Source organism: Festucalex cinctus, chromosome 17, assembly GCF_051991245.1.
Source record: "Festucalex cinctus isolate MCC-2025b chromosome 17, RoL_Fcin_1.0, whole genome shotgun sequence".
NCBI lineage: Eukaryota > Metazoa > Chordata > Actinopteri > Syngnathiformes > Syngnathidae > Festucalex > Festucalex cinctus.
In genome coordinates this window covers 17,046,664-17,057,587 of record NC_135427.1, presented here as the reverse complement: position 1 = coordinate 17,057,587, position 10,924 = coordinate 17,046,664, and the positions used below count along the sequence as shown (strand labels likewise).

At 39.1% G+C, this 10,924-nt stretch overlaps 1 protein-coding gene across 2 annotated transcripts in view; it reads left to right on the top strand.

Annotated features, from left to right (window-relative positions):
• The first annotated feature begins 321 nt into the window (after positions 1–321).
• The window catches only part of abca5 (ATP-binding cassette, sub-family A (ABC1), member 5), a 37,662-nt gene continuing 27,059 nt past the window's right edge, over positions 322–10,924 (top strand). The window contains exons 1-13 of one of the 2 annotated variants that reach the window (XM_077503417.1): positions 322–782; positions 1,276–1,412; positions 3,011–3,197; positions 3,265–3,438; positions 3,514–3,611; positions 4,300–4,526; positions 4,587–4,728; positions 5,296–5,484; positions 6,035–6,182; positions 6,263–6,446; positions 8,068–8,126; positions 9,209–9,486; positions 10,726–10,845. In XM_077503417.1, coding sequence (XP_077359543.1) covers positions 1,299–1,412; positions 3,011–3,197; positions 3,265–3,438; positions 3,514–3,611; positions 4,300–4,526; positions 4,587–4,728; positions 5,296–5,484; positions 6,035–6,182; positions 6,263–6,446; positions 8,068–8,126; positions 9,209–9,486; positions 10,726–10,845 — 1,920 coding nt within the window. In that variant the 5' untranslated portion in view covers positions 322–782; positions 1,276–1,298. Of the gene's footprint in view, positions 876–1,275; positions 1,413–3,010; positions 3,198–3,264; positions 3,439–3,513; positions 3,612–4,299; positions 4,527–4,586; positions 4,729–5,295; positions 5,485–6,034; positions 6,183–6,262; positions 6,447–8,067; positions 8,127–9,208; positions 9,487–10,725; positions 10,846–10,924 lie in introns of both variants that reach the window. The other variant, XM_077503416.1, reaches the window with a different exon arrangement.

Genomic DNA, 10,924 nt, shown 5'->3' with positions numbered 1-10,924 from the left:
TTTGTGTTATATATTTCTTAATCAAACTGGAGTTTACACTTACTTTATGGGAGAGGGACTCTTGTTTTCGTGTTTGTCACGTTTGTGACATAAACTCAACAAAATTTGGACTTCCCACCTCCCTCGAATGCATCATAAGTCCATTCACAGCATGACGTTCTATGTTCGAAGATACTCCGTTATATCAGAAAATAACGAAGGGAGAATTTTCTGGAAGTCAAAATGTGTTGTGATAAACCAAAAACAGTTGATGGGGATCAGCCAACTTTTGTTTACATTACAGAAAGCTCCGATGTCCCACCCTCCTCCAATGCCGCATCATGCCAAGAACGGGCAAGCTGTGATTGGTCAAAGCATCAAAGGAAAATAAAGTATAATCGAAGCGCATTTAGGCCTGTGTGAGGTTTAAATACTTATTTTATATAATGTCATACGGCTTGTGAAATTTTCGTCTTTTGTTTTTGACTCTTATGTCTCGTTTATGACGTGAAACTTGAGGCGATCGTCGCAAGCCTTTTTGTCAATCATAACAAAACAGCTCCGCTTAGGTTGAGTCGTGGGAATTTAAAACAAAAAACAAAAAACGTTTTTAATTCAACTCGGACGACCCTGAGACTTCAAGCGAAACACTGGAAGATTTTTAGGTCACGTTTCTTTTCCGTTATATCACGACGTAAACTGTTGTTTGGGACGATCGGCAGCAGCATGTGTCAATCATACCAAGAGCAGCTCTGATTGGTCGACGTCGCATTTGTGGGGGGCGTGCACTTGGACAACAGGAAGTAAGTAACGAACGCTATGTGAGACACCAACCAAACGGTCCTCCTCGCTCAGACCCTCAGACTGTAAATGTCTGAATAATACTTATGTTCTACGTGAGTATGTCAAATATATTCATTTTGTCACGGAGATTTCGATTGTGTATATGATGTTTGCTAGCTTGTTGTGTTAGCTTAGTTGTAGCAAAAGAAACATTGTTGACATTGTTATTACAAATGTTGATTATTATTTAATCTGCGTTTCACACGGTGGCGGGCTTGCGTTTGTTTAGTCTGCTATAACTGGACAAATACTATTAAGTCAAGTGAAACCCCTAATAAGCTTGGTGCTTTTATCTAATTTCGAAAGACGTTAGTTATAGTTAGTTATTGTGGTCCAAAAGTCGTAGTATTGCTGTGTGAAAATGTCAAAGGAGTTAATTCCCATTCTTCTCTTGTGTTCATGCATTTGTGTCTGTTTGCATGGGGATGGATGGACGTGTGTCTTGTGTTCCAGGTGAGGCCAGCGCCGCTGACGTCATGGACGTGAAGCATGCCGAGAGTATCCGAGATGCTGCGGTGTGGCAGCAAACCAGGAGTCTCCTCTACAAAAACTTGCTCATCAAGTGGAGGACCAAACAGCAGAGCTTGCAGGTGCTTTTTTTTTTTTTTTTTTTTAACTTGACATCATGGAAGCCACAAAAGAGCTCACTCTGAAGTGCTTGTGTAACTGTACCAAAACATGAAGGGAATTGAGCTGATTTTTGATTTATTGAAGGCTTTCATGCGGTACCAATTTGACTTTGATATGGAAGACATTCCCAGAAGTAGCAATGCTACACAATAGTTGAAACTTCTTTCTCTTACTTGGTGCATTCATAAAAATATAAATATTTACATTTATAATTGAATCCGATACAGTTACACAAATCATATATCTTTTATTGAACATGACCAGATCAAAACCATCAGCGTTACGTAAATAAAGTGTCAAAAGCAATCTGGCAAATCACAACATTTACATTTCTGAGACAGATTTTATACTAAGCTTCCAGTGGTTAATAAATAAATAAATCAAAACAAATTTACCAGCCATACTACATAATTATGCATCCACATTTTTTGTTTTGTCTAATTCTTACCTTACTTTTTTTTTCTTTTCTTTTTTGGTGGGGGGTGGCATTTGGCACATTAATTTACAGCAGTGCTAATTTTGTCGGCAAAAAAAATTTGTCATGTTTTTTGTCATGGATTTTTAATTTTTTTTAAATTTATTGTATTAAGCTACAGTTACAAATAGGTGTTTATAATTTTCTGGGTAAAAGTTGAAATATATGCTGAAAGAAAATATCGACTAAACTGTCAGTTTAGTTGACTAAAATTGGATTCAAACTAAAATACAATCAGATGGCTAAATTATTACTAAAACTTAAATTAATTTTAGTCAAAACACTATAACTAAAACTAAATTACAATTTATTGTCACAAATACCACTGATTTACAGGGGGAAAATGTCGTATTAAAAGTATCGATTCATGGTTTTATCAATCGATATTGGGCTATGAAAAGGAATGTCGATTTGATATTGGAGGTAGAAATGGGCTGAACAGTTTTGAATTGGTTAAAAATGTGCCAATTGAAGGTTAATAATAATAATAATAATAATATAATTCCTGAACGAAATCAAATGAAAATGAAAATACTTTTTAGAAAAACGAAAACTAACTATAATTACATTAAAAAAAATTCTAGGTAATTAATTTCATACATGAGCCTTTGGGGATGATTTTAAATGTGATTTTAAGTTGATTAATTTTGATATAAACCGGAATAAGGACGTTTGAAAGTGTGTCACACAGAAGTGACATCATCTCGCAGCAGCCAATAAAAAAGCACCTTCAGATGATGTCACTCCCATGCTGTTTTAATAATCATTTTAAATAAATTATATTATAATGCATAAATAATAATAAATAATTAAGAATAATAATAATATGCACAAGTAATACACCTTTTTTTCAAAAAACTAAAACTAATACTGAAACTAACTAAAACTAACCTAAAATTAAGCATTTATTAAGTAACTAAAACTAATAAAAACGAACAAAACCACCATAAAAAATGAATTTAAACTAACTGAATTTAAAAAAACAAAATTAAAAATTAACTCAAATGAAAATTCCAAAGCTAAAAAAAAAACTAAAAAAACACTGGTGACGACGTTGCGCTCTCCCCGCCTGCGCTTTTGCAGGAAGTTCTCCTGCCACTGCTGCTGCTGGCGCTGCTGATCGTGATCAGCATCCAAAATCCGCACGTGTCCTCACCGGGCGTGCCCACGGAGGAGCTGGATTCGTACTTCAGTGCCTTCACCAGCCTCGGTTACACGCCCGTCACCAACCTGACCAGTCGCATCATGGACGAAGTGGCTCGGGAGATGCGTAAGACGCACGCACGAGCGTGGATGGGGAACGTGAGCACGTGGTTACGTTTTTGTTTTTTTGTCAGACCTTGCGGATGGTTTGGAGATGTTCAGCAGCGAGGAGGAGCTGGAGAACGCCAGCGCACACGAGCAGTCCACGTTTGTGGGCGTGGTTTTCGCCGACGCGGCCGCCACCGCCTACAGCATCCGCTTCCCGTACACCCGGGTGCCGCGGCCCAACGATTTCACAGAGACCATCAGTAACGTCTGGGATGGTGTGCGACCCGGTCTCGACGACGACCCTCGTAATTTTTTTTGTTTTTTTGGTTCCATAGGCGAATGTCTGGGCGGCGCCGGCAACTGCAGAGCGGCCGACTACTGGCACTCGGGATTCGTCCGCCTGCAGACGTTGATTGATGCCGCCATCATCCAGGTGAGACACGCTCACTCATCGTTGCCGGTGGCCATTTTGTGCCCGTCCCGGGGATTGGTCGACTTGATGATCGAAATTGGGAGCATGGAAAGCCTGATAGGAATCGGAACTCCCCTGGTTCAAATTTAGAGGGGCACACAGGAGTGGGTTTTCATTCCCGTCTTATCCCACTCCCACAGCAAAAATCCTGTCCTGTCCCAGTCCTAGACATAGTTAAAAAAAAAAAAATCCTGTCATGTCCCAGTCCTGGACAATAGTAAAAAAAAAAAAAAAATCCCATCCTGTCCCAGTCTTGGACATAGCAAAAAAAACAAAAAAAAATCCTTTCAGTCCTGGACAATAGTTAAAAAAAATATACTGTCCTATCCCAGTCCTGGACATAGTATAAAAAAATAAATAAAAATAATAATAAATAAAAAATCCTGTCAGTCCTGAACAGTAGTTAAAAAAATCCTGTCCTGTCCTAGTCCTGAAAAAACAAAACGTATAAATACATCTTTGGCAGCATAGTAATATTTGAAATAGAACGTATTTATAAGTCTTTGGCAGTAAATGAGTTCACCAAGATAATTGACGTGGTCGGTTGCAGGTTTGCCCTTCTAGTGGACGACGTGTTTTGTCGTCGTTGAGACTTGATGTTTCCTTTTTTTTTTTTTTTTTTTTTTTTTTTCTTTGTGTGTGTGGTCAGGTGCAGAGCAAGCGTGCAGTTTGGAGCGAGCTGGACGTGACTGCGGTGATGATGGGCCACGCAGGCTGGGTGGAGGAGCACAAGTTCCCACACGTTCTCATCTCCATCTACATGGTGCTGGCCTTCACGCCCTTCATCTCCTTCCTCATCCTCAACGTGGCGGCCGAGAAGGAGCGGCGCATCAAGGACGTCATGACCATGATGGGCCTCTGCGACTCCGCCTTCTGGTAAGCTGCGGCGGTGTAAGCGTTGCCCGCCAACGTTTCAAAGCGTGTTGCCTTTTGCAGGATGTCGTGGGGCCTCCTGTACGCCGTCCTAGTGAGCGCCATGTCCGTCCTGATGGCCGTCATCGCTACGTCCACGGCGCTTTTCCCCAACAGCAACTTCCTCATCATCTTCCTCCTCATCTTCCTCTATGGGATCTCCTCTGTGAGTGGTGTGAAATACACAATCCAACTTCTCAACTCAAATCACATCAACATAGTTCATTTATGGCCTAAAGTTTGCAGCAAAGCACTACTTTTGGCTAAATGTTCAGCCTCCGGCCTTCGTGGGTGGAGTTCGCATGTTCTCCGCGTGCCTGCGTGGGTCTTCTCCGGGTACTCCGGTCTCCTCCCACATTCCAAAGACATGCATGGCAGGTTAATTGGGCGCTCCGAATTGTACCTAGGTGTGCTTGTGAGTGTGGATGGTTGTTCGCCTCTGTGTGCCCTGCGATTGGCTGGCAACCAGTTCAGGGTGTCCCCACCCTAGTGCCCAAAGCCAGCTGAGGTAGGCTCCAGCACCCCCCGTGACCCTTGTGAGGAATAAGCGGTTCAGAAAATGGACGGATGGATGGATGGATATCGGCTTGAAATATCAGTTATCGGCCTCCTCAACTACTAATAATCGACATCGGCCCTGTCACGATCATTCCTCAAATTCGATCAATTTGAGGTTGGTGAATTTGCTGTCGATTGCAGACTGATGTGAAGGATTTTTTGCATGTGCGTGCAGATCTTCTACTCGTTTGCGTTGACGCCGCTGTTCACCAAGCCCAAGTTTGCAAGCACGGTGGGCACCATGCTGACGGTGCTGCTGGGCTGCCTGTCGCTCTTCACCATCCTGATGGAGGATTTCCCGCCCGAGCTGGTCTGGATCCTCTGCCTGCTCTCGCCCGCCGCCTTCGCCATCGGCGTCTCGCAGGTATGACGCGCGACAGCACGCCCACTCCAAAACCTTTTCGCTTCTTTACAGTTGTGAATTTGAAATTGCGTTGATATCCTTTCCGGAAGGGATTTTCGTTTGTTGTCATGGAAAAGTCAAACTTGTGCAAATTTCAACATGTTGTGAAATGTGGAGTGCAAAAGTTACCAAAAAGAAAAAGTGCATTTTCTCCTGGAAAATTGTGTTGAAAACTGAAAAAAAAAAACAGAAATCAACTCTGAATTTGTTAATTTTGACACGTCCTTCTATATACAGAAATTCAATTGTTTAACATTTTCTTTTTTTGTAATTAAAAACAAAAAAACATTTTTTGATAGTTGCTGGTCTTGACTGATATGGGAGCGATAACTGCCGCAGTGGCCAAAATATCCAAATTGAAATGAAAGTGCAGTAATAAGCTCACCACCAGAGGGTGCTACAACTGCACATGTGGAATCCAACCTGGTTCTGTGTAACGACAATATCATGGCAATTTTGCAAAAATATTACCGTCAAATATGAACGTGTGACAGTTGTCATGTGACCTCAGGTGGTGTACCTGGAGGCTCACGCGGAGGGCGCCGTCTTCTCCTCTTTGGCCAGCGGGCCTCATCCGCTCTCTGTGCCGCTGTTCATGCTGTTTTTGGACTGCATCCTCTACCTGGTGCTGGGCCTCTACCTGGACCAGGTGCTGCCAGGTGAGCGCTCACCTTGGTTAGATCACATTGGTGATGGTTTGCCCTCGTAAAGATTTTTGTGTATTGTGTGGCGCACGCAGGCAACTTTGGGATGCGGAGGTCCTTGCTGTACTTCCTGAAGCCGTCCTATTGGTCGAAACGCAGCAAGCGCTATGTGGAACTGAGCTCGCCGTGCGACGGCGAGGCGAACGGCGCGGCCGCCGCTGCCCCGTGTCCGTCAGAAGAACCCGTCTCGCCCGAGTTCCGAGGCCAAGAGGCCATCCGGTAAGGCGGCGGGGAGGTCGTCTCGCTTTTACGATTGCTTGGATCACTTCTTTTGACAGGATTACAATTTTTTTTTTAACTAATTCGCTCACCGCTATTTTCACAGAAGTAATCCCCTTCGCTCCCGGCTGTTTTACTGGATTTGGACTAATTTTGCAAGGCCCACAGAATATTGTGTTCTATTGCTATCAAAACATGGAACCTACCAAAAAAAAGATTAGAGTCTCTTCTTTCATCAGGAAAAAAAGTACATTTCAATCTGTTTTGTTTTGCAGCAATTAGCATTAGAATATAGCTAAGTTACATCAATTTTCACAAATCTGTTTAGAACTGTGGGGAAATCAACTTTTTTGCAAAATGGCCCTGGTTTATGTCTTATACTCTGCTGCCACCTGCTGGCCGTTTGTGTAATAACTAGCATTTCTGCAACCATTCTTTGGCATTGAGAGGCGGCATCAATGCCTTCTGTATACTCTAGCATGAAAACAAAACAAAACGTATAAATACGTCTTTGGGACACTTAAAACATTTTAAAAAAACGTATTTATACGTTTTTGGGAGCAAATGAGTTCAAATCCAATTTCTTTTGAGTGGATTCTGGGGTTGAAAGCAGAGTGAAAAACAAATTAGTAGGGCTGCGTGTCAATTGTAATTTCCTCAATCGATTCGATTTCGATTCACATGAGTTTTTGTTGGATTCAATTTCGATTTTTTTCCAATTTGGTTCCATTCACTTCAGTTCAATCCGGTATTTATTAATTATGGAACATCAATTCTTCTCAAATATTAAGGAGCTTATTTAAAAAAAAACAAAAAACTGTTATCATCAGTTAAGTGTGACACAAACATTGACACCCGCATGGATGTGATGAAAATGCTTTAATAATTCTAATTCAAATATTTGGAATAAAAATTGAAAAAGATTCTGAATTGTCACGAAGTGCAATAAGTCAGGTCTTTCATAAATGTGAAGAAAATACTTTTTTTTTCACGCGAACAGCAAATTTCAAGAAAACAATAATGTTTTAAATAAAAAAGTTATGAAGTCAAATAAAATTTAAAAAATATATTTAAATTATTTAAAAAGTTTTAAATCAGAAAAGTTATAAAATAAAAAAAGTAAAGTCAAAATAAAAAAAATATATTTAAATTATTTAAAATAAAATAAAGTTTAACTTTAAATGTATGTTTTCTTGTTAATTCATGGGAAAAAGAGATACTAAAATAATCGATTTATGGTTTTCTGAATTGATATCATGCTCGAAAAAGAAAATGATTTCATGTCAGTGGTTCGAATTTTTTATTTTTTTTTCCTACAAATTAACCATTTGGTTGCTCAATTTCACTTTGCACTTTCCAAGCCTTTCAGCAACTATTTTTCAACATTTTTTTGATGTTGTTATGAATGAAAAGAAAAGAAACGCTTACTTTTACATGATCTGAAAAGATGCCAAGTGCGTTGAAAATCCATAAGCAAATCCCGGAAGGCGAAAAAAGTCCAACTTCACTGAAAAATGTCATTGTTGTTTGGTTTTGTGTTGGCCATCATGCCAAACAAAACATGAATCAAAGCAAGTGTTGAATCTTCTTTCCGTGTGTGTGTGCGTGTCTTCTCTGGCAGCATCACCAACATCAGCAAAGTGTACCACAACAAGGACAGCGACGTGGAGGCACTTCGAGGTAGGTAAACAGTGGGGAAAGGAGCTTGTTGCAACATGGCCCTGGTTGATCTCTTATACTCTGCTGCCAACTGCTGGCCGTTTTTGTAATTACTACCAATTTTTTTTCATCTGTTCTCTGCAGTTGACAGACCTTTTGTATGGTCACGCATTTAAAAAAATAAAATAAAATAAGAAAAACGTCTTTGGGACACTTAATACATTTCAAATAGAACTTATTTATACGTTTTTGGGAGCAAATGAGTTGAGAAACAGAATCCAGGTGGGTGACCATTTTGACTGAAAATGGCAACTCAACTTTATTCATAAAGCACTTTAAAACAACCATTGCTGTATTAAATAAATAAATAAATACAATAATAAAAATAATAAATACTAATAATTAAAAAAATAAAGAATATAAAAATAAATAAATAAAAATGAAGGCCAGCTATCAAACTTGTAGCAATTTTTTTTTTTTTCTTGAACGGTTAAATTTAACCGGCAAGATGATGATAATAATAATAATAATAATGATAATAATAATAATAATAATAATAATAATAATAATAATGATGATGATAACGATGATGATGATGATGATGATATTATTATTATTATTATTATTATTATTATTATTATTATTATTATAATAATTATAATTAATAATAAATGATGAAGATGATGATGATGATGATGATGATGATAACACTAATAATAATAATAAATAAACAAACAAATAATGAATACATAAAAATGAAGACCAGCTATCAAACTTGAAGCTGTTTAGTTTTTTCCTCGAATTCTTCAATTTGACCAGCAAGATAATAATAATAATAAATAATGATGATAATAAAATAATAAATAAATAAATAAATGATGAAAGATGATAATAAAATAATAACAATTAAAAAATATATATAAATAAATAAAAAATACATCAAAATGAAGGCCAGCTATCAAACTTGAAGCTAAGTTTTATTTTTTCCTCGAACGCTTCAATTTGACCGGCAAGATAATATTAATAATAATAATAATGACAAAAGATGAGGTGACACTAGTTGTCTGTCTGTCGCCATTGTGATCTTTTTTTGCGGCGCGCAGGTCTGACGTTGGACATCTACGAGGGCCAGATCACGGCCCTGCTGGGCCACAGCGGCTCGGGCAAGTCCACGCTCATCAACATCCTGTGCGGCATCTGCCCGCCCAGCGCCGGCTCGGCCGCCGTCTACGGCCGGCCACTCGACGGCATAGCCGACATGAAGCGGCTGGTGGGCATCTGCCCGCAGTTCGACATCCTCTTTGACGTCCTCACCGTCCACGAGCACCTCAGGATCTTCGCCGCCATCAAAGGGATCCCACCTACCAACGTGGACGTCGAGGTAACCTCGAACGTTTGCTTAAGTAAAGTACAAATACTTTACTTGAGCTGTTTTTTTTCCACTACTTTCCTGAGTATTTATTTTTTTGAGACTACTTTTTACATTTTAACGTGAGCGTCTGTACTTTTTTACTTGATACATTTTCAAAACAAGGTCATTACTTTTTGTTTTGAAATACATGAAAACAAATCAAATACTTGACCGGCACACAGTCACATGACGTGCAATTGGCTAGATTAGAACAACTTGTAAATATTAGGGACGTAATGATAACGACAGTATAGTGATATCGCGATATTAAAACTCCCACAATATATTGTCGTCATCATGTCACGATATTAAAGGGATACTCATTGAGGACTCACTGAGCCATTTTCAGCAGTAAAAAGTTCATATTTTGTCTATAATTAATGTGGTAACTTTTTCATGTACAATTAATACCTTTCAAAAGTATTTTTTCTATTTCCTGTCGACTGATGATGACATCACTTCTGCTGAGGAATGCCATAACGACCAATCATGGCTCAGTTTACTGAGCAAATCCAGATAACAGGTGAGCCGTGATTGGCCGTTACCTACTTTCTCTGCACAGGTGATGTCATCATCAGTCGACAGCAAGTAGAAAAATTACTTTCTAAAGGTATTAATTGTACATGAAAAATAATGAAGTTATCAAATTCATTCTGGACGAAATATTAACTTTTCACTGCTGGAAATTGTTCAATGAGTAAAGTATCCCTTTAAAAGTAGCACAACTGTTCAAGCAAAAAAGGCAGGTTGATTTCCATTTGTGCAGTTCTAGTACCCTCTGGTGGCTAGTTTTTTTAGTGCATTAAATTTTCACAAGGCATGTTTTGGCCCTTCTTTCTTTAAAATCCACTTTAAAGTCCATTTCAGAGCCTGCACTTTTATAACTGAGTAATTATTAAAGTGAGTACTTTTACTTTTTCCAGAGTTGTTTCTTTTTAACCCAAGTAATTGTACTTTTACTGAAGTAGAAAATGTCAGTACTTTTCCCAACCTCTGATCATGAACAAAATGGCCGCTAGTTAGCCTAAGCCAAAAGAAAAGCAAATCAACAAAAATAGCAGACAATGAAAGCGTGCAAAAATTATTTCAAGTCAAAAAAAAATTCGCCATTCAAATGAATGTAAAGGCCAATTTTTAAAAAAAAAAAGACAAAAATGTGCTTTTGAATATGAAAAGTGACGCACGTTAATGTTGGTCTTGTGAAAAAAGGTGTCCAAAGTGCTGCATGATCTGGACTTGGAGAAGATCATGACGGCTCAGGCCAAGAATCTGAGCGCAGGCCAGAAGAGGAAGCTGGCGGTGGGCATCGCCATCCTGGGGGACCCCAAGGTACCGCCGCATGCCCGTCCGTCTTCATTTGGTCTGCCATTTTGTCAATTTAAACTATTTCACATCAAATTTTCTCTCA